The sequence below is a fragment of the Tinamus guttatus genome, unplaced genomic scaffold (assembly GCF_059628265.1).
Source record: "Tinamus guttatus ecotype Peru unplaced genomic scaffold, ASM5962826v1 Tinamus_guttatus_pri_ptg000904l, whole genome shotgun sequence".
Lineage (NCBI taxonomy): Eukaryota > Metazoa > Chordata > Aves > Tinamiformes > Tinamidae > Tinamus > Tinamus guttatus.
In genome coordinates, this window is record NW_028289438.1 from 24,474 (window position 1) to 50,732 (window position 26,259).

Here is a 26,259-nt window from a genome sequence, read left to right on the forward strand (position 1 = left end):
GCCACTCGGGGCCCCGTGTCCCTGTGTCCCCATGTCCCCATGTCCCCGTGTCCCCTTGGGGACGCACCCAGCGGCACCAGCAGCACCCGCAGGTAGCCCAGCCACTCGGGGCTGCGGGTGCCCGTGTCCCCATGTCCCCATGTCCCCATGTCCCCGTGTCCCCCCGTGTCCCCTTGGGGACGCACCCAGCGGTACCAGCAGCACCCGCAGGTAGCCCAGCCACTCAGGGCTGCGGGTGCCCAGCAGCCGCACCAGTCCCCGCAGCAGGGCGCTCTGGGCGCCCTGGGCACCCACCAGGGCCACCTTCACGGCGGGTGGCACCGCCGCGTTGCAGTTGCAGCTGGGGACGAGGGGGGGCCCTGGGTGCCACCGGGGACACCGCAGGACCCCGCGGCGGGGGGGGGACAGCGGGGAGGGGGCGCCCTGGGGGGGTGGGGTGCGGGGGGGGGCACCCAATGGGGTCCCCTTGGGTGCTGGGGTGCATGGAGGGGCACCCATGGGGCGCTGGGACACATGAGGTTGGGGGGCACCCATGGGGTGCATGGGGTTGGGGGGCACCCAATGGGGTCCCATGGGACACACAGGGTTGAGGGGGGCACCCAATGGGGTCTCATGGGACACACAGGGTTGATGGGGGGCACCCAATGGGGACCCATGGGGCACATTGGGTAGGGGGCACCCAATGGGCTCCCACAGGGTTGGAGGGATATCCAATGGGGTCCCATGGGGCACGTGGGGTTGGGGGCACCCAATGGGGTCCCACAGGGTTGGGGGGGGCACCCAGGGGGACCCATGGGGCACACGGGGTTGGGGGCACCCAATGGGGTCCCACGGGGTTGGGGGGGCACCCAATGGGGACCCATGGGACACACGAGGTCGGGTAGGGGGCACCCAATGGGGTCCCATGGGACACAGGCGGTTGGGGGCACCCAATGGGGTCCCATGGGGCGAATGGGGTTGGTGGGGGGCACCCAATGGGGTCCCACGGGGGCACGGGGTTGAGGGGGGCACCCAGGGGGACCCATGGGACACATGGGGTTCAGGGGGGCACCCAATGGGGACCCATGGGGCACCCGGGGTTGAGGGGGGCACCCAGGGGGACCAATGGGGCACATGGGGTAGGGGGCACCAAATGAGGTCCCATGGGGCACATGAGGTTGGGTCCCATGGGGCACCCAATGGGGTCTGATGGGGCACATGGGGTTGGGTGGGGGGCACCCAATGGGGACCCATGGGGCACATGGGGTTGGGGGGCACCCAATGGGTCCCACGGGGTTGGGTGGGGGGCACCCAATGGGGACCCATGGGGCACATGGGGTTGGGGGGCACCCAATGGGTCCCACGGGGTTGGGTGGGGGGCACCCAATGGGGACCCATGGGGCACATGGGGTTGGGGGGCACCCAATGGGTCCCACGGGGTTGGGTGGGGGGCACCCAATGGGGACCCATGGGGCACATGAGGTTGGGGGGCACCCAATGGGGTCCCACACGGCGCACGGGGTTGAGGGGGCACCCAATGGGGACCCATGGGACACACAGGGGTGGGAGGGGTGGCACCTAATGGGGACCCATGGGGCACATGGGGTTGAGGGGGGCACCCAGGGGGTCCCACAGGGTTGGGGGGGCACCCAATGAGGTCCCATGGGACACACGGGGTTGGGTGGGGGGCACCCAATGGGGACCCATGGGGCACATGGGGTTCAGGGGGTAGGGGGCACCCTATGGGGTCCCACGGGGTTGGGGGGGCACCCAACGGGGACCCAATGGGACACATGGGGTAGGGGGCACCCAATGGGGTCCCATGGGACACACGAGGTCGGGTAGGGGGCACCCAATGGGGTCCTATGGGAAACGTGGGGTTGAGGGGGGCACCACCTAGGGGGACCCATGGGACACACGGGGTTGGGGGCACCCAATGGGGTCCCACGGGGTTGGGGGGGTCACCCAATGGGGACCCATGGGGCACACGGGGTTGGGTGGGGGGCACCCAATGGGGTCCCATGGGACACACGGGGTTGGTTGGGGTCTCCCAATGGGGTCCCACGGGGTTGGGGGGGGCACCCAACGGGGACCCATGGGACACATGGGGTAGGGGGCACCCAATGGGGTCCCATGGGACAGACGGGGTTGGGGGCACCCAATGGGGTCCCAGGGGGCGCACAGGTTGGGTGGGGGGCACCCAGGGGGACCCATGGGGCACACAGGGTAGGAGGCACCCAGTGGGGTCCCATGGGACACATGGTGTTGGAGGGGGCACCAGGGGGACCCATGGGACACACGGGGTAGGGGGCACCCAATGGGGTCCCATGGGGCACATGGGGTAGGGGGCACCCAATGGGTCCCACGGGGTTGGATGGGGGGCACCCAATGAGGTCCCATGGGGTGCACGGGGTGGGGGGGGGGCACACAATGGGGTCCCATGGGGCACATGAGGTTGGGTGGGGGGCACCCAATGGGGACCCATGGGGCACATGGGTTAGGGGGCACCCAGTGGGGTCCCATGGGACACACAGGGTTGGGGGCACCCAATGGGGTCCTATGGGACATGCGGGGTTGAGGGGGTCACCCATGGGGCACACAGGGTTGGGTGGGGGGCACCCAGGGGAACCCATGGGACACCCGGGGTTGTTTGGGGTCTCCTGATGGGGTCCCACGGGGTTGGGGGGGCACTCAATGGGGTACCATGGGACACACGGGGTAGGGGGCACCCAATGGGGTCCCATGGGACACGTGGGGTTGGGTCAGGGACACCCAATGGGGTCCCATGGGGCACATGGGGTTGGGGGGGCACCCAATGGGGACCCATGGGACACACGGGCTTGGTTGGGGTCTCCCAATGGGGTCCCACGGGGTTGGGGGGGGCACTCAGTGGGGTCCCATGGGACACACGGGGTAGGGGGCACCCAATGGGGTCCCATGGGACATGTGGGGTTGGGTCAGGGACACCCAATGGGGTCCCATGGGGCACATGGGGTTGGGGGGGCACCCAATGGGGTCCTATGGGACACGTGGGGTTGGGTCAGGGACACCCAATGGGGACCCATGGGACACACGGGGTTGGTTGGGGTCTCCCAATGGGGTCCCACGGGGTTGGGGGGGGCACCCAATGGGGACCCATGGGGCACACGTGGTTGGGTGGGTGGCACCCAAAGGGTCCCATGAGTCCCACGGGGTTGCGGGGGCACCCAATGTGGTCCCATGAGGCACGTGGGGTTGGGGGCACCCAAAGGCTCCCATGGGACACACGGGGACACCCATGGGGACCCGGGGACCCAGGGGCACCCACTAGCGCTGGATGCGGGTGAGGAGGGCGCCCAGGGCCGCCTGCAGCTCCGCGCCCGTCGCCGCCGCCACCAGCGGCTTCTTCTGCTCCTGCAGCAGCTCGGCCACGAACTGGGGACAGGGACAACGAGGGGACGGGGGGTGACGGGGACCCGCCGTGGTGTCCCCCCCCCCCGCCCCGCAGCACCCATGGGTGCCCCGCGCTCACCTGGCCCTGCCACTCGGCCGTGTGCACCAGGATGAGGCTCTCGGGAAGGGCCGTCTCCGAGGCCAGGATGGGGTTGAGCTGCTCGTAGAGCTTGCGGGGACCCTGCGGGGACACGGGGACACCGGGGGGGTGACACTGGGTGCCCTGGGCCCACCCCGGGGTCCCCGCACACGGGTCCCCGCTCGGGGGACACTCGGGGGTGTCCCCACCCTGGTGACCGTGACGGTGCCCACTGCAGATGTGGGTGACACTCGGGGGTGTCCCCAGGGTGTCCCCAAGGTGTCCCCATCCTCAGTGCTCCTGCTCCTGTGTCCCCAAGGTGTCCCCATCCTCAGTGTCCCTGTTCCTGCGCCCCAGCGTGTCCCCAGGGTGTCCCCATCCTCAGTGTCCCTGCTCCTGTGTCCCCAGGTTGTCCCCAGGGTGTCCTCATCTTCAGAGTGACCCTGTTCCTGTGTCCCCAGAGTGTCCCCATCCTCAGTGTCCCTGTTCCTATGTCCCCAGGGTGTCCCCATCTTCAGAGTGACCCTGTTCCTGTGTCCCCAGGTTGTCCCCAGGGTGTCCCCATCCTCAGTGTGTCCCTGCTCCTGTGTCCCCAGGTTGTCCCCATCCTCAGTGTGACCCTGTTCCTGTGTCCCCAGGGTGTCCCCATCCTCAGTGTCCCTGCTCCTGCGTCCCCAGGGTGTCCCCAGGGTGTCCCCATTCTCAGTGTCCCTGTTCCTGTGTCCCCAGGGTGTCCCCATTCTCAGAGTGCCCCTGCTCCTGTGTCCCCAAGGTGTCCCCAAGGTGTCCCCATCCTCAGTGTCCCTGTTCCTGTGTCCCCACCCTGGTGACCGTGATGGTGCCCACTGCAGACGTGGGTGGCACTCGAGGTCTCCCTGTCTTGTCACTGCCCCTGTGTCCCCATCCCTGTGGTGCCCCTGTCCCCATGGCGGCACCCTGAACCCCCAGGGTGTCCCCACCCCTGGAGTGTCACCAGGATGTCCCTGTGTCTGCATTGCCAGGTGGCCCTAGAGTGTTCCCAAAGTGTCCCCATCCCTGGGGTGTCCCTGTGCCTGTGTCCCCAGGGTGTTCCTGGGATGTCCCCAGGGTGTTCCCAGGGTGTCCCCGGGTGTGTTTAGGCTGTCTCCAGCGTGTCCCTGGCACGTCCCTGGGCTGTCCCCAGTGCATCCCCAACGTGTCCCCAACGTGTCCCCAATGTGTCCCCAGTGTGTTCCCAGGGTGCCCCAGCGTGTCCCCGAGCTGTCCCCAACGCGTCCCTAGTGTGTCCCAGGGCGGCCCTGGGTTGTCCCCAACGTGTCCCCAACGCATCCCCAGAGTGCCCCACGGTGGTCCTGGGCTGTCCCCAGGCTGTCCCCAACGTGTCCCCAACACGTCCCCAGGATGCCCCAGGATGGCCCTGGGTTATCCCTGGGCTGTCCCCAACGTGTTCCCAACGCGTCCCCAGGGTGTCCCCGGGCTGTCCCCAACATGTCCCCAGGGTGCCCTAGGGTGTCCCCAACGCGTCCCCAGGCTGTCCCAGGGTGTCCCTGGGCTGCCCCAACGTGTCCCCAACGCGTCCCCAACGCGTCCCCAGGCTGTCCCCAACACGTCCCCAGGGTGCCCCAGGGTGTCCCCAATGCGTCCCCAGGGTGCCCCAGAGTGGTCCTGGGCTGTCCCCGGGCTGTCCCCAACGCGTCCCCAGGCTGTCCCAGGGTGTCCCTGGGCTGCCCCAACGCAACCCCAGGGTGGTCCTGGACTGTCTCTGGGCTGTCCCCAATGTGTCCCCAGTGTGTCCCCAGGGTGTCCCCACACTGTCCCCAACGTGTCCCAATGCGTTCCCAGGGTGCCCCAGGGTGTCCCCAACGCGTCCCCAGGGTGGTCCTGGACTGTCCCCGGGTTGTCCCCAACGTGTCCCCAGGCTGCCCCAGGGTGTCCCCGGGCTGTCCCCAATGCGTTCCCAGGGTGCCCTAGGGTGTCCCCAACGCGTCCCCAGGCTGTCCCAGGGTGTCCCCGGGCTGCCCCAACGCATCCCCAGGGTGTCCCCACACTGTCCCCAACGTGTCCCAATGCGTCCCCAGGGTGCCCCAGGCTGTCCCCAATGCATCCCCAGGGTGCCCCAGTGTGTCCCCAACGTGTCCCCATGCTGCCCCAGGGTGTCCCCAGGCTGTCCCCAATGCATCCCCAGGGTGCCCTAGGGTGTCCCCAACGCGTCCCCAGGCTGTCCCCGGGCTGCCCCAACGCATCCCCAGGGTGGTCCTGGGCTGTCCCCAACGCTCCCCAACGCGTCCCCACACTGTCCCCAATGCGTTCCCAGGGTGTCCCCGCACTGTCCCGGACGTGTCCCCAACGTGTCCCCGGACGCACCTGGGTGCCGGCGCCCGGCTCGGGGGAGCGCTCGCTGTCGGAGCTGTTGCCGCGCTCGCCGGGCACCCGTGGGTGCTGCCGCTCGCGCAGGGGGGTGCCCCGGGGGGGCCGCGGCGCCGCGGGGGTCCCCTCCCCCTTGCTGCGGGACCGGGAGGCGCTGGCACCCCCCAGCACCCCGACACCCCCCCAAGGGACCCAGCACCCTGATACCCTCAATGGACCCAGCACCCAGATACCCCCCTGGCACCCTGACCCCCTCCCAGCACCCTGATCCCCCCCAAGGGTCCCAGCACCCTGATACCCACCCCCCAGCACCCTGACCCCCACCCCAGCACCCTGGCACCCCCCCAATGGACCCAGTACCGTGATACCCCCCAATCGACTCAGCACCCTGACCCCCACCCTGGCACCCTGACACCCCCAATGGACCCAGCACCCTGATCCCCCCCCCAAATGGACCCAGCACCCTGACACCCCCCCAAGGGACCCAGCACCCTGACACTCCCCCCGCAATGGACCCTGCACCCTGATCCCCACCCCAGCACCCTGACACCCCCAAGGGACCCAGCACCCAGACCCCCTCCCGGCACCCTGATACCCCCCCCCTGCACCCTGACCCCCACCCCAGCACCCTGACACCCCCCCGGCTCCCGGGTTCCCCCCGTCCCGACCCCCAGAAGGACCCAGCGCCCCTATCGGCCCCCCCCTCACCCCGATCCCCCCCACCCTGACCCCCCAAATCTCCCCACCCCCCCAGATCCCTTCCTGACCCCCCCCTTCCCCGCACGGACCCCAAATCCCCCCCGAGACCCCAATGTCCCCCCCAGCACCCCAACCCCCCCATCTGCTCGGGGACCCCAAATCCCACCCTGGGGACCCCAAATCCCACCCTGGGACCCCAATGTCCCCCCCCCAGCACCCCAACCCCCCCATCTGCTCGGGGACCCCAAATCCCACCCTGGGGACCCCAAATCCCCCCCTGGGACCCCAATGTCCCCCCCAGCACCCCAACCCCCCCATCTGCTCAGGGACCCCAAATCCCACCCTGAGGACCCCAAATCCCTCCTGGGACCCCAATGTCCCCCCCCAGCACCCCAACCCCCCCCATCTGCTCGGGGACCCCAAATCCCACCCTGGGGACCCCAAATCCCTCCTGGGACCCCAATGTCCCTCCCAGCACCCCGACCCCCCCATCTGCTCGGGGACCCCAAATCCCACCCTGGGGACCCCAAATCCCCCCCGGGACCCCCCTGTCCCTCCCCCAGACCCCCCCTCACCTGGGTGACGCCGACTCCCCTTTGCTGCCCCTCAGGGGGGTCTTGAGCTTTTCGGGGACCCCCCCCGACTCCAGCAGGGGTTCGAGGTCCCCCCCAGCCTCCTGCATGGGGAAGCATCAGAGCAAGGGCCCCCCCCCAATTTGGGGGTCCCCCCCTAACTCGGGGACCCCCCCATGTGTGGGGAGGAGCTGGGGGCACCCCAAATCTGGGGAGGGGCGGCCCAGGCACCCCAGTATTGGGGTGATGGGAGCACCCAGGAGCACCCAGTTCTGGGGGGGGGCACCCACGTCCTGGGGGGGCTGGGAGATTTCAGTTGACCCCCCCATAATGGGGGGGGGGGGCTCCAGCACCCTAATATTGGGGGTGCCCCTGGAACCTCAATATGGGGGGGATCCCGAGACTACGGAATAGGGGACCAGGGACACCCCAATACCCGGGGGGGGGGCGGCTGGGGACTGTGTGGGTCACCCCGACACTGGCAGGGGACACCCCAATACTTGAGGGTCAGGGGCACCTGGGGACACCCCAATGGGGACACCCCAATACTTGGGGGTCGGGGGTACCTGGGGACACCCCAATACTTGGGGGTCAGGGGCACCTGGGGACACCCCAATGGGGACACCCCAATACTTGGGGGTTGGGGGCACCTGGGGACACCCCAATACTTGGGGGTCGGGGGTACCTGGGGACACCCCAATACTTGGGGGTCAGGGGCACCTGGGGACACCTCAATGGGGACACCCCAATACTTGGGGGTCGGGGGCACCCCGGGATTTGGGGTAAAGGGGCCCCCCCCTCACCGGCACCTCGGGGTCCAGCCCGGCGTCCTCGGGGGGGCGGCAGCCCCCCCCTCTGTGGGCAGCCCCCACCTCCGCCTGCCGGGAGGGGGGGGTCAGGGCGGCCCTGGGACCCCCCCGGAGCACCCCGAAACCCTTCCCAGCCCCCCCCAGCAGCCCTGGGTGCCACCCGGCACAGCAAGAAGCACCCCCAGGGCACCCAGCACCCACCCCAGGGCACCCCAGAGCCCCCAGAGCCCCCCAGGGCACCCAGCACCCACCCCAGAGCCCCCCAGTGCCCGCAGTGCCCCCCAGGGCACCCAGCACCCACCCCAGAGCACCCAGAGCCCCCCAGAGCCCCCCAGGGCACCCAGCGCCCCCCCCCCGGCACCCAGAGCCCCCCAGCACCCAGAGCCCCCCCCGGCACCCAGCGCCCCCCCCCGGCACCCAGAGCCCCTCCCCGGCACCCAGTGCCCCCCCCGCAGCACCCAGCGCCCCCCCCGGCACCCAGCGCCCCCCCCCAGCACCCAGAGCCCCCCAGCACCCAGAGCCCCCCCCGGCACCCAGCGCCCCCCCCCCCCAGCACCCAGTGCCCCCCCAGCACCCAGCACCCCCCCCGGCACCCAGTGCCCCCCCGCAGCACCCAGTGCCCCCCCAGCACCCATCGACCCCCCAGCACCCATCGCCCCCCCCCGGCACCCAGAGCCCCCCCTGGCACCCAGCGCCCCCCCAGCACCCAGCGCCCCCCCCCCCGGCACCCATCGCCCCCCCCGGCACCCATCGCCCCCCAGCACCCATGGCCCCCCCGGCACCCAGTGCCCCCCCGGCACCCATCGCCCCCCCAGAACCCATCGCCCCCCCCCGGCACCCATGGCCCCCCCCCGGCACCCAGGGCCCCCCCAGCACCCATCACCCCCCCTTGGCACCCATGGCCCCCCCCGGCACCCATCGCCCCCCCCCAGCACCCATCGCCCCCCCAGCACCCAGCGCCCCCCTCGGCACCCAGAGCCCCCCCTGCTCACCCCGCTGCCTGGGCACCCATCGCCCCCCCCAGCACCCAGTGCCCCCCCGCAGCACCCATCACCCCCCCCAGCACCCATGGCCCCTCCCGGCACCCATGGCCCCCCCGCTCACCGCGCCGCCCTGGGCGCTGCTCCCGGCGCCGTCCCGGCCCGCGGGGCCCAGCTCCGTCTGCGAGCTGGACTGGGAGAGCCCCTCGAAGAAGGGCCTGGGGACACGGGGACACCGCGGGGACACGGGGACGTTGGGGGGACGCGGGGACACGGGGACACCGCGGGGACGTTGCGAGGACATGGGGACACGGGGACACCGCGGGGACACGGGGACGTTGGGGGGACGTGGGGACACGGGGACACCGCGGGGACACGGGGACGTTGCGAGGACATGGGGACACGGGGACACCGCGGGGACACGGGGACATTGGGGGGACGCAGGGACACGAGGACATTGCGAGGACATGGGGACACGGGGACACCGCGGGGACATGGGGACATTGGGGGAATGGGGGCACCCTGGGGACACCGCGGGGACACGGGGACATTGCGAGGACATGGGGACACGGGGACACCGCGGGGACACGGGGACGTTGGGGGGACGCGGGGACACGGGGACACCGCGGGGACACGGGGACGTTGGGGGGACGCGGGGACACCGCGGGGACACGGGGACATTGGGGGGATGGGGGCACCCGGGGGACACCGCGGGGACATGGGGACATTGCGAGGACATGGGGACACGGGGACACCGCGGGGACACGGGGACGTTGGGGGGATGGGGGCACCCTGGGGACACCGCGGGGACACGGGGACGTTGGGGGGACGCGGGGACACGGGGACACCGCGGGGACACGGGGACGTTGCGAGGACATGGGGACACGGGGACACCGCGGGGACACGGGGATGTTGGGGGGATGGGGGCACCCTGGGGACACCGCGGGGACACGGGGACGTTGGGGGGACGCGGGGACACGGGGACATTGCGGGGACACGGGGATGTTGGGGGGATGGGGGCACCCTGGGGACACTGCGGGGACATGGGGACATTGCGAGGACATGGGGACACCGCGGGGACACGGGGACGTTGGGGGGATGGGGGCACCCTGGGGACACCGCGGGGACATGGGGACATTGCGAGGACATGGGGACATGGGGACACCGCGGGGACATGGGGACGTTGGGGGGACGCGGGGACACGGGGACACTGCGGGGACACGGGGACGTTGGGGGGATGGGGGCACCCTGGGGACACCGCGGGGACACGGGGACGTTGGGGGATGCGGGGACACGGGGACACCGCGGGGACACAGGGACATTGTGGGGGGGGCATCCCGGGGACACCGTGGGGACACGGGGACATTGGGGGGGGGCACCCTGGGGATATCGCGGGGACACGGGGACATTGCGGGGGGGCCATCCCAGGGACACCGCAGGGGCACGAGGACATTGGGGGAGGCACCCTGGGGATATCGCGGGGACACAGGGAAACCACGGGGACACGGGGACATTGCGGGGGGGGCACGCCGGGGACACCACAGGGACATGGGGACATTGGGGGAGGCACCCTGGGGACACCGCGGGGACACGGGGACATTGCTGGGGGGGCGCCCTGGGGACTCGTGAGGACATGGGGACCCCGTGGCAGGTGGGGACACCGGGGGACACCGCTCGGTCCAGACACCTCACAGGTGGCACGGGGACACCCTGGGGACAGTGCTTGGCACAGGGCCCTCACGGGGGGCACAGGGACACCCCAGAGGACACAGACCTTGACACGGGGACACCACTCGGCATGGGGACCTCATGGGGGGCACGGGGACACCCTGGGGACACCTCTCAGCATGGGGACCTCACGGGGACACCCTGGGGACGCCCTGGGGACACCTCTCAGCCTGGGGACACCCTGGGGACCCCCAGGGGACAGGCGGCCGCATCCCCCCTCACTGCAGCCCACGGGGGTCACAGGGACCCCCTGGGGACACCTCTCAGCACAGGGACACCCTGGGGACCCCTTGGGGACACCCTGGGGACGCCCTGGGGACACCTCACAGCATGGGGACCTCATGGGGGTCATGGGGACACCCTGGGGACACCTCTCAGCACGGGGACCCCCTGGGGACGCCACTTGGCACGGGGACCTCGTGGAGGACGTGGGGACACCCTGGGGACCCCCAGGTGACAGGCGGCCGTGTCCCCCCTCACCGCAGCCCACGGGGGACGCGGGGACACCCTGGGGACGCCCTGGGGACACCTCTCAGTCTGGGGACACCCTGGGGACACCCTGGGGATGCCCTGGGGATGCCCTGGGGACACCTCTCAGCACGGGGACCCCCTGGGGACACCGCTCGGCACGGGGACCTCGCGGGGGTCACGGGGACCTCACGGGGGATGCAGGGACACCCTGGGGACACCCTGGGGCGCCCTGGGGACACCTCTCAGCCCGGGGACACCCTGGGGACGCCGCTTGGCACAGGGACCTCGCGGGGACGTGGGGACACCCTGAGGATGCCCTGGGGACACCTCTCAGCATGGGGACCTCGCGGGAGACACAGGGACACCCTGGGGACACCCTGGGGACGCCCTGCGGACGCCTCTAAGCCCGGGGACCCCCTGGGGACACCTCTCAGCATGAGTACCTCGCGGGGGACGTGGGGACACCCCGGGGATGCCCTGGGGACACCCTGGGGACACCTCTCAGCACAGGGACACCCTGGGGATGACGCTCGGCACGGGGACCTTGCGGGGGATGGGGGGACACCCTGGGGACGACCTGGGGACGTGGGGACACCCTGGGGACGCCCTGGGGCACTCTGGGGACACCTCTCAGCCTGGGGACACCGCTCGGCACGGGGACCTCGCGGGGGACGTGGGGACACCCTGGGGATCCCTTGGGGACACTTCTCAGCCTGGGGACACCCTGGGGATGCCGCTCGGCACGGGGACCCCCTGGGGACGCCCTGGGGACGCCCTGGGGACATCTCTCAACCCGGGGACCTCGCGGGAGACACGGGGACACCCTGGGGACGCCCTGGGGATGCCCTGGGGACACCTCTCAGCCCGGGAACACCCTGGGGACCCCCTGGGGACACCTCTCAGCATGGGGACCTCGCGGGGGACGTGGGGACACCCCGGGGACGCCCTGGGGACACCCTGGGGACACCTCTCAGCACAGGGACACCCTGGGGACGCCGCTCGGCACGGGGACCTTGCGGGGGATGGGGGGACACCCTGGGGACGCCCTGGGGACGTGGGGACACCCTGGGGACACCCTGGGGACGCCCTGGGGCACCCTGGGGACACCTCTCAGCCTGGGGACACCGCTCGGCACGGGGACCTCGCGGGGGACGTGGGGACACCCTGGGGACGCCCTGGGGATGCCCTGGGGACACCTCTCAGCATGGGGACCTCGCGGGGGTCATGGGGACACCCTGGGGACCCCTCTCAGCCCGGGGACACCCTGGGGATCCCTTGGGGACGCCCCGGGGACACCTCTCAGCATGGGGACACCCTGGGGACCCCCTGGGGACGCCCCAGAGCCAGGCGGGGGTCCCCCCTCACCGCAGCCCACGGGGGATGTGGGGACCCCCTGGGGACCCCCTGGGGACCCCCCGGTGACAGGCGGGGTCCCCCCTCACCGCAGTCCACTGGGGATGTGGGGACCCCCCGGGGACTCCCTGGGGACCCCCTGGGGACAGGCGGGGTCCCCCCTCACCGCAGTCCACTGGGGATGTGGGGACCCCCCGGGGACTCCCTGGGGACCCCCTGGGGACACCCAGGTGACACCTCTCAGCCCGGGGACACCCTGGGGACCCCGCGGGGGTCCCCCCTCACCGCAGCCGGGGTTTGGGGGTGCTCAGGACGCTGTCGGTGTCGTCCGGGTCGGCGCCGCTGTCGCTGGGGTTGAACATGTCCAGGGTGTCGTAGAGCTCGTCCAGGTCCTCGGCCACCTCCCGCATGCGGGCGCGCGACACGTGCTCCAGGCCGAAGCCCACCTGCCGCCCCAGCACCCATGGGTGCTCCGCGGCCACCCGTGGGCCCCGTGGGTGGCGGGGGGACCCCCCCCTCGTACCTCGTCCGGCACCTTGAAGCGCTTGAGCAGGGCCACGAATTTCTGCTTGATGTTGGGCTGCTGCGGGGGGGGACGCGGGGTCGGGGTGAGGGGCTGGGGCACCCATGGGTGCGCCGGGACCCCCCAGAGCCCCGGCACCCAATGGGGCACCCATGGGTGCGCTGGGAGCCCCGGCACCCAATGGGGCACCCATGGGTGCGCTGGGACCCCCACGGAGCCCTGGCACCCAATGGGGCACCCATGGGTGCGCCGGGACCCCCACGGAGCCCTGGCACCCAATGGGGCACCCATGGGTGCACCGGGAACCCCACGCTCGCAATGGGGCACCCACAGCACCCGTGGGTGCGCCGGGACCCCCTGCACCAAATGGGGCACCCATAGCACTCCTGGGTGCACTGGGAACCCCCTGTTCCCAATGGGGCACCCATGGGTGCGCTGGGACCCCCACGGAGCCCCGGCACCCAATGGGGCACCCATGGGTGTGCTGGGACCCCCTGCACCCAATGGGGCACCCACGACACCTCTGGGTGCACCGGGAACCCCCCACTCCCAATGGGGCAACCACAGCACCCATGGGTGCAGTGGGACCCCCACAGAGCCCCAGCACCCAATGGGGCACCCATGGGTGCGCCGGGACCCCCACGGAGCCCCGGCACCCAATGGGGCACCCATGGGTGCGCTGGGACCCCCTGCACCAAATGGGGCACCCACAGCACCCGTGGGTGCGCCGGGACCCCCTGCACCAAATGGGGCACCCATAGCACCCATGGGTGCAGCGGGAACCCCCCACTCCCAATGGGGCAACCACAGCACCCATGGGTGCAGCAGGACCCCCACAGAGCCCCGGCACCCAATGGGGCACCCATGGGTGCGCTGGGACCCCCACGGAGCCCCGGCACCCAGTGGGGCGCCCATAGCACTCCTGGGTGCACCGGGAACCCCACACTCGCAATGGGGCACCCATGGGTACGCCGGGACCCCCCTGCACCCAATGGGGCGCCCATAGCACCCATGGGTGCGCTGGGACCCCCCAGAGCCCCGGCACATAATGGGGCACCCATGGGTGCGCCGGGACCCCCACGGAGCCCCGGCATCCAATGGGGCACCCATGGGTGCGCTGGGACCCCCTGCACCAAATGGGACACCCATAGCACTCCTGGGTGCACCGGGAACCCCACGCTCGCAATGCGGCACCCATGGGTGCGCTGGGACCCCCACGAACCCCCCGGTCCCAATGGGGCACCCATGGCACCCATGGGTGCACCAGGAACCCCACAGACCCCCTGCTCACAATGGGGCACCGACGACACCCCTGGGTGCAGCGGGACCCCCCGCTCCCAATGGGGCACCCACAGCACCCATGGGTGCAGCGGGAACCCCACAGACCCCCCGCTCGCAATGGAGCAACCACAGCACCCCTGGGTGCAGCGGGAACCCCACGGACCCCTTGCTCCCAATGGGGCACCCATGACACCCCTGGGTGCAGCGGGACCCCCCGCTCCCAATGGGGCACCCATGGGTGCAGCCAGACCCCCCGCTCCCAATGGGGCACCCATGGCACCCATGGGTGCAGCGGGACCCCCACGGATCCCCCGCTCCCAATGGGGCACCCACAGCACCCATGGGTGCGCCAGGAACCCCAGAGACTCCCCGCTCCCAATGGGGCACCCATGGGTGCAGCCAGACCCCCCGCTCCCAATGGGGCACCCATGGCACCCATGGGTGCAGCGGGACCCCCACGGATCCCCCGCTCCCAATGGGGCACCCATGGCACCCATGGGTGCAGTGGGACCTCCACAGACCCCCCGCTTGCAATGGGGCACCCACGGCACCCATGGGTGCAGCGGGACCCCCACGGACCCCCCGGCCCCGCTCACCCGGGCCGAGGCGGAGGCCGGCAGCTTCCTCCGGGCCTTCTTCACCTTCTGCAGCTCCTCCTCCTCGTAGAAGAGGTCCTGGGGGCAGCGGGAGAGGGGCACCCATGGGTGCCGGGCGGGCAGGGGGGGCACCCATGGGTGCTGGGTGGGCGGGGGGCACCCACCTGGCCGTGCAGAGCGTCGTCGCTGCCCTCCTGCTCCGAGGAGAAGCTCTCGTCCTCCTCCTCCGAGTAGTTGTCCATGTCCGGAGAGCGGTCTGGGGGGCACCCATGGGTGACCCCCGGCATGGGTGCCCCCTTTGGGTGCCCGTCCCACCCTGGGGACGCTCCCCCCTGAACCCCGTTCCACGAGGAGCTGAGGAGGCCACCCAGCACCCTTGGGTGTCCCTGCTGGTGGCTCCTCCGCACCCACGGGTGGGTGCTGGGAGCACCCATGGGTGCCCCCTTTGGGTGCCCTTCCCACCCTGGGGACGCTCCCCCCACCAAACCCCGTTCCAAAAGGAGCTGAGGGGCCCACCCAGCACCCTTGGGTGTCCCCGGTGGTGGCTCCTCCACCCCTCGCTGCTGCAGGGGATCCCGGCGGGTGCTGGGAGCACCCATGGGTGCCCCCCTGGATGCCCAGCCCACCCTGGGGACGCTCCCCCCACCAAACCCCGTTCCGGGAGGAGCTGAGGGGGCCACCCGGCACCCTTGGGTGTCCCCGCTGGTGGCTCCTCCGCACCCACGGCTGGGTGCTGGGAGCACCCATGGGTGCCCCCTTTGGGTGCCCTTCCCACCATGGGGACGCTCCCCCCCAAATCCCTTTCCACGAGGAGCTGAGGGGGCCACCCAGCACCCTTGGGTGTCCCTGTTGGTGGCTCCTCCGCACCCCCAGCGGGTGCTGGGAGCACCCATGGGTGCCCCCTTTGGGTGCCCTTCCCACCATGGGGACGCTCCCCCTCCCCAAACCCCGTTCCAGAAGGAGCTGAGGGGGCCACCTAGCACCCTTGGGTGTCCCCGTTGGTGGCTCCTCCACCCCTCGCTGCTGCAGGGGATCCCGGCGGGTGCTGGGAGCACCCATGGGTGCCCCCCTTGGGTGCCCATCCCACCATGGGGACACTCCCCCCCAAATCCCTTTCCGCGAGGAGCTGAGGGGGCCACTCAGCACCCTTGGGTGTCCCCGCTGGTCACTCCTCTGCCCCCCGCTGCTGCAGGGGATCCCGGCGGGTGCTGGGAGCACCCATGGGTGCCCCCCTGGATGCCCAGCCCACCCTGGGGACGCTCCCCCCACCAAACCCCGTTCCGGGAGGAGCTGAGGGGGCCACCCCGCACTCTTGGGTGTCCCCGTTGGTGGCTCCTCCGCGCCCGTGGGTGGGTGCCGGGAGCACCCATGGGTGCTGCTCACCCGCCGTCTTGCTCTTGGCCTCGTGGTCGATGGGTTGGCTGGACAGCGAGTTGAGGCGGATCTCGGCCACGGGCACCGCCACGTCCTTGACCACGTGGTGCAGGCCCAGCACCCGCCCGCCCTCGCTGGGGTGCTGCATCACCTGGGGAGCACCCATGGGTGCTGAGGTTAACAGCATCCCCCACACCCACTGCCCTCACTCGGGTGTTGCATCACCTGGGGAGCACCCATGGGTGCTGAGGTTAACAGCATCCCCCGTACCCACTGCCCTCGCTGGGGTGCTGCATCACCTGGGGAGCACCCATGGGTGCTGAGCTTCACAGCACCCCCCACACCCACTGCCCTCGCTGGGGTGCTGCATCACCTGGGGAGCACCCATGGGTGCTGAGCTTCACAGCACCCCCAGCACACACTGCCCTCACTGGGGTGCTGCATCACCTGGGGAGCACCCATGGGTGCTGAGATTAACAGCATCCCCCACACCCACTGCCCTCACTGGGGTGCTGCATCACCTGCGTGATGGGGGCACCCATGGGTGCTGAGATTAACAGCACCCCCCACACCCACTGCCCTCACTGGGGTGCTGCATCACCTGGGGAGCACCCATGGGTGCTGAGCTTCACAGCACCCCCCCGACTGCCCTCACTCGGGTGCTGCATCACATGGGGAGCACCCATGGGTGCTGAGCTTCACAGCACCCCCAGCACCCACTGCCCTCGCTGGGGTGCTGCATCACCTGGGGAGCACCCATGGGTGCTGAGCTTCACAGCACCCCCCCCCCACTGCCCTCACTCGGGTGCTGCATCACCTGGGGAGCACCCATGGGTGCTGAGCTTCATAGCACCGCCAGCACCCGCCCACCCTCGCTGGGGTGCTGCATCACCTGGGGAGCACCCATGGGTGCTGAGCTTCACAGCATCCCCCGCACCCACTGCCCTCGCTGGGGTGCTGCATCACCTGGGGAGCACCCATGGGTGCTGAGCTTCACAGCATCCCCCACACCCACTGCCCTCGCTGGGGTGCTGCATCACCTGGGGAGCACCCATGGGTGCTGAGCTTCACAGCATCCCCCGCACCCACTGCCCTCGCTGGGGTGCTGCATCACCTGGGGAGCACCCATGGGTGCTGAGCTTCACAGCATCCCCCGTACCCACTGCCCTCGCTGGGGTGCTGCATCACCTGGGGAGCACCCATGGGTGCTGAGCTTCACAGCATCCCCCACACCCACTGCCCTCGCTGGGGTGCTGCATCACCTGGGGAGCACCCATGGGTGCTGAGGTTAACAGCACCGCCCACACCCACTGCCCTCGCTGGGGTGCTGCATCACCTGGGGAGCACCCATGGGTGCTGAGGTTCACAGCACCCCCCACACCCACTGCCCTCGCTGGGGTGCTGCATCACCTGGGGAGCACCCATGGGTGCTGAGCTTCACAGCACCCCCAGCACCCACTGCCCTCGCTGGGGTGCTGCATCACCTGGGGAGCACCCATGGGTGCTGAGCTTCACAGCATCCCCCGCACCCACTGCCCTCGCTGGGGTGCTGCATCACCCATGGGGGCACCCATGGGTGCTGAGGTTCACAGCACGTGCCCACCCTCGCTGGGGTGCTGCATCACCTGGGGAGCACCCATGGGTGCTGAGCTTCACAGCACCCCCAGCACCCTCAGCTCTCCTTGCTCAGGTGCTGCAGCACCCATGGGTGCCGCGGCCCCCAGCACCCTCAGCCCCCCTCGCTCGGGTGCTGCCTCACCATGGGAGCACCCATGGGTGCCGCGGCGCCCAGCACCTCACTAATGGCTTTGTTCGGGTGATGCAGCACCCATGGGTGCCATGGCCCCCCGCATCCCTCCATCGCCCTCCTCGGGGTGTCACCCTGCTCCCTGGCCCCCCGGGGCGCCCCCCGCGCAGCACCCATGGGTGCCGCGGCCCCCAGCACCTCACCAATGCCCTTGTTTGGGTGATGCAGCACCCACGGGTGCCGCTGCCCCCCGCACTCCTCCACCGCCTGCTCCGCACAGCACCCATGGGTGCCGCAGCCCCCCCCCGCACCCCTCCGTCGCCCTCCCCGCACAGCACCCATGGGTGCCACACCCCCCAGCACCCCTCCGTCGCCCTCCCCGCACAGCACCCATGGGTGCTGCAGCCCCCAGCACCCCTCCGTCGCCCTTCCCACACAGCACCCATGGGTGCCATGGCCCCCAGCATCCCTCCATCTCCCTCCTCGGGGTGTCACCCTGCTCCCTGGCCCCCCGGGGCGCCCCCCGCGCAGCACCCATGGGTGCCATGGCCCCCAGCACCCCGCCGTCGCCCTCCCCGGGGTGTCACGCTGCTCCCCGGCCCCCCATGGCTCCCCCCGCACAGCACCCATGGGTGCTGCAGCCCCCAGCACCTCATCAACACCCTTGTTTGGGTGATGCAGCACCCATGGGTGCCGCAGCCCCCTGCACCCCTCCGTCGCCCTCCCTGCACAGCACCCATGGGTGCCGCAGCCCCCCGCACCCCTCCGTCGCCCTCCCCATGTAGCACCCATGGGTGCCGCAGCCCCCAGCACCCCTCCGTTGCCCTCCCTGCACAGCACCCATGGGTGCCGCAGCCCCCCGCACCCCTCCGTCGCCCTTCCCACACAGCACCCATGGGTGCCATGGCCCCCAGCATCCCTCCATCGCCCTCCTCAGGGTGTCACCCTGCTCCCTGGCCCCCCGGGGCGCCCCCCGCGCAGCACCCATGGGTGCGGGCGCACCTCGGCCATGTCGATGAGGCCCACGGCCAGCGTCTTGTAGCCCAGGAAGGTGCGGTGCTTGTAGCGCTTGCGGCGCTGGAGCATCAGCTGCAGCCGGTTGGCGCCGCGCTTCAGGAAGTGCGGGTACTGCGGGGAGGGTGTCAGCACCCATGGGTGCCCCCCACCCATGGGTGCCCATCACGGGAACCCACCCACCCATGGGTGCCCATCAGCTGCAGCCGGTTGGCGCCGCGCTTCAGGAAGTGCGGGTACTGCGGGGAGGGTGTCAGCGTGAGCACCCATGGGTGCCCCCCACCCATGGGTGCCCATCACGGGAACCCACCCACCCACGGGTGCCCATTCGCCCACGGGAACCCATCAGCTGCAGCCGGTTGGCACCGCGCTTTAGGAAGTGCGGGTACTGCGGGGGGTGTCAGCGTGAGCACCCATGGGTGCCGCCCACCCATGGGTGCCCGCGCGCCCAGGGGAGCCCACGCACGGGAACCCACACACCCATGGGTGCCACCCACCCATGGGCACCCAGCCACCCACGGGAACCCACAAACCCATGGGAACCCACACACCCATGGGTGCCCACCCATGGGAACCCACCCACAGGAACCCACCCACAGGAACCCACAAACCCATGGGAATGCACAGACCCATGGGTGCCCACCCACAGGAACCCACCCATGGGAACCCACTCATAGGTGCCCACCCACCCATGGGAGCCCACCCGCAGGAACCCACAGACCCATGGGTGCCACCCACCCATGGGCACCCACCCATGGAAACCCACCTGCAGGAACCCACCCACCCATGGGCGCCCATCTGCCCACGAGCACCCATGGGAATGGGACCTATGGGAACCCACCCACCCATGGGTGCCACCCACCCATGGGAACCCACACACCCGAGGGAGCCCACCCATGGGAACCCACCCATGGGCACCCACCCACCCATGGCAACCCACCCACGGGAACCTACCCACGGGAACCCACTCACGGAAACCCACTCGCCCAGGGGAACCCACCCACCCATGGGTGCCACCCACCCATGGGTGCCCACACACCCATGGGAACCCACCTGCAGGAACCCACACACCCATGGGTGCCACCCACCCATGGGTGCCCACCCACCCATGGGAACCCACCTGCAGGAACTCACACACCCGTGGGAACCCACCCACAGGAACCCACAGACCCATGGGTGCCCATCCGCCTAGGGGGACCCACCCATGGGTGCCCGCGCGCCCAGGGGAACCCACGCACGGGAACCCATCACGGGAATCCATCACGGGAACCCACCCACCCATGGGATATGAATGGAAGCACCCAAGGGTGGGGGGCCAGGGGCCGGTAGCACCCACGGGTGGGGGTCCTGGGGGGATCCGTACGGAAGCACCCAAGGGTGGCTCCCGGGGGATGGAGGCACCCATAGGTGGGGTCCCACGGCCGGCAGCACCCACGGGTGGGGGTCCCGGAGGCCGGCAGCACCCTTGGGTGGGGATCCCTGGGCCAGTAGCACCCACGGGTGGGGGTCCCGTGGCCGGCAGCACCCACGGGTGGGAGTCCCAGGGGATGGAGGCACCCATAGGTGGGGTCCCACGGCCGGCAGCACCCACGGGTGGGGGTCCCGTGGCCGGCAGCACCCACGGGTGGGGGTCCCGGAGGCCGGCAGCACCCACGGGTGGGGGTCCCAGGGCCGGCAGCACCCAAAGGCGGGGGTCCCGGGGCCGGCAGCACCCACGGGTGGGGTCCCGGGGCCCGTAGCACCCACGGGTGGGGGTCCCGGGGCTGGCAGCACCCATGGGTGGGGGTCAGGCAGCCGGCAGCACCCACGGGTGGGGGTCCCAGGGCCGGCAGCACCCACGGGTGGGGGTCCCGAGGGATGGAAGCACCCATGGGTGGGGGTCCCGTGGCCGCCAGCACCCACGGGTGGGGGTCCCGGCAGCACCCATGGGTGCGGGTCCCACCTGCAGCGAGATGGTGAGCTGCAGCTCGGTCTCGGGGGGTCCTGTGGGTGGCAGGGCCACCTCGATCTCATTGGAGCGCAGCACCCGCTTGGAGCCCTGCGGACGGGACGGGACGGGTGTCACGGGTGTCCCCGGCCCCGCCTCGGGGGGCCACCCTGGGGACCCACGGGGACCCTGGGGACCCTCGGTCCCACCTCGAGGTGCCACCTTGGGGACCCATAGGGACACTGGGGACCCCCAGCCCCACCTCGAGGTGTCACCCTGGGGACCCACGGGGACACTGGGGACCCCGACCCCACGTCGGGGGGCCACCCTGGGGACCCCTGGGGACCCTGGCATCCCCCATGGCACCACAGGGACCCCCAGCCCCGCCTCGGGGGGCCACCCTGGGGACCCACGGGGACCCTGGGGACACCCGGCCCCACCTCGAGGTGCCACCCTGGGGACCCATAGGGACACTGGGGACCCCCGGCCCCACCTCGAGGTGCCACCCTGGGGACCCACAGGGACACTGGGGACCCCCGGCCCCGCCTCGGGGGGCCACCCTGGGGACCCACGGGGACACTGGGGACCCGCGGCCCGTCTCAAGGTGCCACCCTGGGGACCCACAGGGACACTGGGGACCCCTGGCCCCGCCTCGAGGTGCCACCCTGGGGACCCACGGGGACACTGGCATCCCCCATGGCACCACGGGGCGCCCTGGGGACCCCGGGACCCCCCTGAGGCACCCTGGGGACCCCCCATACCCACCTCAAGGTGCCACCCTGGGGACCCCAGGACCCCACTGAGGCACCCTGGGGACCCTTCAGCCCCTGGCACCCCTTGTGGCACCCTGGGGACCCCCCATACCCATCTCAAGGTGCCACCCTAGGGACCCCGCTTACCCATCCTGGGGACCCCCAGACTCCCTGACATCCCCCCTGGCACCACGGGGCACCCTGGGGATCCCCAGCCCTCCCTTGAGGTGCCACCCTGGGGACCCCATGGGACACTGTTGAGGCACCCTGGGGACCCCTGGACCTCCTGGCACCCCCCATGGTGCCACAGGGCACCCTGGGGACCCCCTATACCCACCTCAAGGTGCCACCCTAGGGACCCCTGGGACCCCCCTGACCCACCCTGGGGACCCCCGGACGTCCTGGCACCTCCCTTGGCACCACGGGGCACCCTGGGGACCCCCCATACCCACCTCAAGGTGCCACCCTGAGGATACCTGGACCCCCTGGCATCACACGTGGCACCCTGGGGACCCCCCGCACTGCCTTAAGGTGCCACCCTGGGGACCCTGGGACCCCACTGATCTACTCTGGGGACCCCCGGACGCCCTGGCACCCCCGCTTGGCACCATGGGGCACCCTGGGGACCCCCAGACGTCCTGGCACCTCCCTTGGCACCACGTGGCACCCTGGGGACCCCCCGCACTGCCTTAAGGTGTCACCCTAGGGACCCCTGGGACCCCACTGATCCACTCTGGGGACCCCCGGGCACCCTGGCACCCCCGCTTGGCACCACGGGGCACCCTGGGGACCCCCAGCCCCGCCTCGAGGTGCCACCCTGGGGACCCTCCAGCCCCTGGCACCCCCCCGTGGTGCCACAGGGCACCCTGGGGACCCTCTATACCCACCTCAAGGTGCCACCTTGGGGACCCCTGGAACCCCACTGACCCACCCTGGGGACCCCGGACCCCCTGGCATCACCTGTGGCACCCTGGGGACCCCCCATACCCCCCTCAAGGTGCCATCCTAGGGACCCCTGGGACCCCCAGACACCCCCTGTGGTGCCACAGGGCACCCTGGGGACCCCCAGCCCTGCCTTAAGGTGCCACCCTGGGGACCCCAGGGACACTGGCACCCCCCCGGGCACCCTGGGGACACCCCCCCCCCCGCCGTGGGTGCCACCTGGAGCTTGGCGGCGATGACGACGGAGCTGAGGTCCTTGGCCACCTCCCGCACCATGACCAGGCGCTGCAGGGTGACACTGAAGAGCCTGGGGACACGGGGGGACACGCGTGGGCACGTGTGGCATGGGGGGACATGTGTGACATGAGAGGGGGACACACGTAACACGAAAGGGGGACACAGAGGAACACATGTGACACGAGAGGGGGACACACGTGGGCACGTGTGACACGGGGGGACACGCATGACACGAGAGGGGGACAGAGGGACACATGTGACACAAGAGGGGGACATATGTGGGCACGCGTGACACGGGGAGACACATGACATGAGGGGGACACGCGTGGGCATGTGTCACACGAGAGGGGGACACGAGAGGGGGACACGCGTGGGCACGCGTGACACGGGGAAGTGTGACATGTGGGCACGCGTGACGGGGGGACACGCATGACATGAGAGGGGGACACGCATGGGCACGTGTGACACGGGGGGACATGTGTGACACGAGAGGGGGACACGCGTGGGCACGCGTGACATGGGGGACGTGTGACATGAGAGGGGGACACATGTAACACGAGAGGCGGACACAGAGGGACACATGTGACACGAGAGGGGGACGCGTGGGCACGCGTGACAGGGGACACGTGTGACACGGGGAACATGTCACGAGTGGGCACGTGTGACACGTGACACGAGAGGGGGACACAGAGGGACACATGTGACACGAGAGGGGGATGCACCTGGGCACGCGTGACAGGGGACACGTGTGACACAGGGGTAACATGACACGAGTGGGCACACGTGACATGGGGGACATGTGACACGAGAGGGGGACACACGTGGGAACGCGTGACGGGGGACACGTGTGACAGGGAACATAACGCAGGGAGAAGTGTGACATAGGGGCACGCATGGGCACGCGTGACACGGGGGACACGGGGACACATGTGACAAATGGGACACACATGGGCACGTGTGACGGGGACACGTGTGACACGGAACATAACGCAGGGGGAAGCGTGACAAGGGGGCACGCGTGGGCATGCGTGACAGGTGGACACATGTGACAAGAGGGGGACACGTGTAGCATGCATGACGGGGGACACATGTGACACGGGAAAGTGACACGGGGGCACGCGTGACACAAGAGGGGGACACGTGTGGGCACGCATGACACGAGTGGGGCACATGTGACAGGGGGACACGCATGACACAAGAGGGGGACATGCGTGACACGGGGAAGCATGACACGAGGAGACACACATGACATGGGGGGACGGTGACACAAGGGGGCAAGCATGACATGGGGACACCGGTGACACGGGGGACACACGTGACATGGGCCACACGCATGACAGGGGACATGCGTGACACGGGGGGACATGTGTGGGTGCTGCGGGGACCACGAGCACCTCCGGGACACGCACACGGGTGACACGGGTGACCCGAACACGCACAGAACGTGAGCGTGCTCAGGGGACACGCGTGTCACAGGGGACACACACGTGGCCACGGGGACGGACGTGCCTTGCACATGCGTGATGCGTGTGCACATACGTGTGCACGTGCACGACCTACGCATGCATGCGCCGTCTCGGGAGGTGCACGTATGTGCACACGTGTCAGAGCTCCCTCGCACACGCGTGTGCACAGACACGTGTGCATTGCACATGGGCTCCCTTGCACATACGTGTGCATACACGTGTGCACACAGGTCGTGGCTCCCTCGCACACGTGTGTGCACAGACACATGTGCATTGCACACAGCTCCCCTGCACATACGTGTGCACATACAGGTATGCACACGTGTCAGGGCTCCCTTGCACATGTGTGTGCACAGACACATGTGCATTGCACACAGGCTCCCTTGCACACGCGTGTGCACATACACGTGTGCATTGCACACGGGCTCCCCTGCACATACGTGTGCACAGACACATGTGCACACAGGTCACGGCTCCCTCGCACACGCATGTGCACAGACACGTGTGCATTGCACACGGGCTCCCTCGCACACGCGTGTGCACAGACACATGTGCACACAGGTCGCGGCTCCCTTGCACACGCGTGTGCACAGACACGTGTGCATTGCACACAGGCTCCCTTGCACATATGTGTGCACATACACGTGTGCACACAGGTCACGGCTCCCTCGCACACGCGTGTGCACAGACACGTGTGCATTGCACAAGGGCTTCCTTGCACATACGTGTGCACATACAGGTGTGCACATGTGTCAGGGCTCCCTTGCACACGCGTGTGCACAGACACGTGTCCATTGCACACAGGTGACGTCGGGGGGGGGGTGACACGAGTTGGGGGGGGGGTCCCTGGGGGTCCCGTCACCCAAGTGGGCTGGGGGGGGGGGTCAGGGGGTCGCAGCACCCGAGGAGGGGGTCGGGGGGGGGGACCCGTCACCCAAGGGTGGGGGGGGGGGAGGGGACACAGGGGGTCGCAGCCCCCAAGGAGGGGGTTGGGGGGGATCCCAGCTGGGGGGGGACAGGGGGTCGCAGTCCCCCAGGGGAGGGGTCCTTGGGGGGGGGGGGGGGGGCGGGTCCCTGCACCCAAGGGTGGGGGGAGGGGACAGGGGGTCCCAGCACCCGAGGGGGGGGGGGGTCCCTTGGGGAGGTCCCTGCACTCAAACGGGGGGGACAGGGGGTCGCAGCTCCCCAGGGGAGGGGGGCACCCGAGGAGGGGGTCGGGGGGGGGAGTCCCAGCACCCAAGGGTGGGGGGGGGGGGGGGAGGACAAGGGGTCCCAGCACCCGACAAGGGGGTCAGGGAGGGGGGCCCAGCACCCAATGGTGGGAGGGGTCCCTGGGGGGGGTCCCAGCACCCAAGGGTGGTGGGGGGGGCACACAGGGGGTCGCAGCCCCCCAAGGGAGGGGCCCTGGGGTGTCCCAGCACCCAAGGGTGGTGGTGGGGGGGGGACACAGGGGGTCCCAGCACCCAAGGGCAGTGGGGGAGGACACAGGGGGTCGCAGCCCCCCAAGGGAGGGGCCCTGGGGTGTCCCAGCACCCAAGGGTGGGGGGGGGGACAGGGGGTCCCAGCACCCAAGGGTGGGGGGGGGACGGGACAGGGGGTCGCAGCACCCAGAGGAGGGGCCAGGGGGGTCCCAGCACCCAAGGGTGGTGCTGGGGGGGGGACAGGGTGTTTCAGCACCCAAGGGCGGTGGGGGAGGACAAAGGGGGTCGCAGCCCCCCAAGGGAGGGGCCCTGGGGGGGGTCCCAGCACCCAAGGGTGGTGGTGGGGGGGGGACAGGGGGTCCCAGCACCCAAGGGTGGTGGTGGGGGACAGGGGGTCGCAGCACCCAGAGGAGGGGGGGTCCCTGCACCCAAGGGTGGGGGCGAAGACACAGGGGGTCGCAGCACTGAAGGGTGGGGGGGGGGGGGGGAGGACACAAGGGGTCCCAGCACCCAAGGGTGGTGCTGGGGGGG

The 26,259-nt window shown here is 70.6% G+C and overlaps 1 protein-coding gene across 1 annotated transcript in view; it reads right to left on the reverse strand.

Moving 5' to 3' along the window:
• Positions 1 to 26,259, reverse strand: part of LOC148591238 (phosphofurin acidic cluster sorting protein 1-like) — a 41,843-nt gene that overhangs the window by 14,245 nt on the left and 1,339 nt on the right. The window contains exons 2-16 of the mRNA XM_088537941.1: positions 22,824 to 22,911; positions 20,926 to 21,021; positions 18,972 to 19,097; positions 16,232 to 16,373; positions 15,013 to 15,104; positions 14,849 to 14,926; positions 12,972 to 13,031; positions 12,734 to 12,894; positions 9,017 to 9,114; positions 7,911 to 7,960; positions 7,111 to 7,211; positions 5,834 to 5,972; positions 3,491 to 3,592; positions 3,287 to 3,393; positions 186 to 340 (exon numbers count right to left, since the gene is read on the reverse strand). Coding sequence (XP_088394067.1) covers positions 186 to 340; positions 3,287 to 3,393; positions 3,491 to 3,592; positions 5,834 to 5,972; positions 7,111 to 7,211; positions 7,911 to 7,960; positions 9,017 to 9,114; positions 12,734 to 12,894; positions 12,972 to 13,031; positions 14,849 to 14,926; positions 15,013 to 15,104; positions 16,232 to 16,373; positions 18,972 to 19,097; positions 20,926 to 21,021; positions 22,824 to 22,911 — 1,595 coding nt within the window. The remainder of the gene's footprint in view (positions 1 to 185; positions 341 to 3,286; positions 3,394 to 3,490; positions 3,593 to 5,833; positions 5,973 to 7,110; positions 7,212 to 7,910; positions 7,961 to 9,016; positions 9,115 to 12,733; positions 12,895 to 12,971; positions 13,032 to 14,848; positions 14,927 to 15,012; positions 15,105 to 16,231; positions 16,374 to 18,971; positions 19,098 to 20,925; positions 21,022 to 22,823; positions 22,912 to 26,259) is intronic.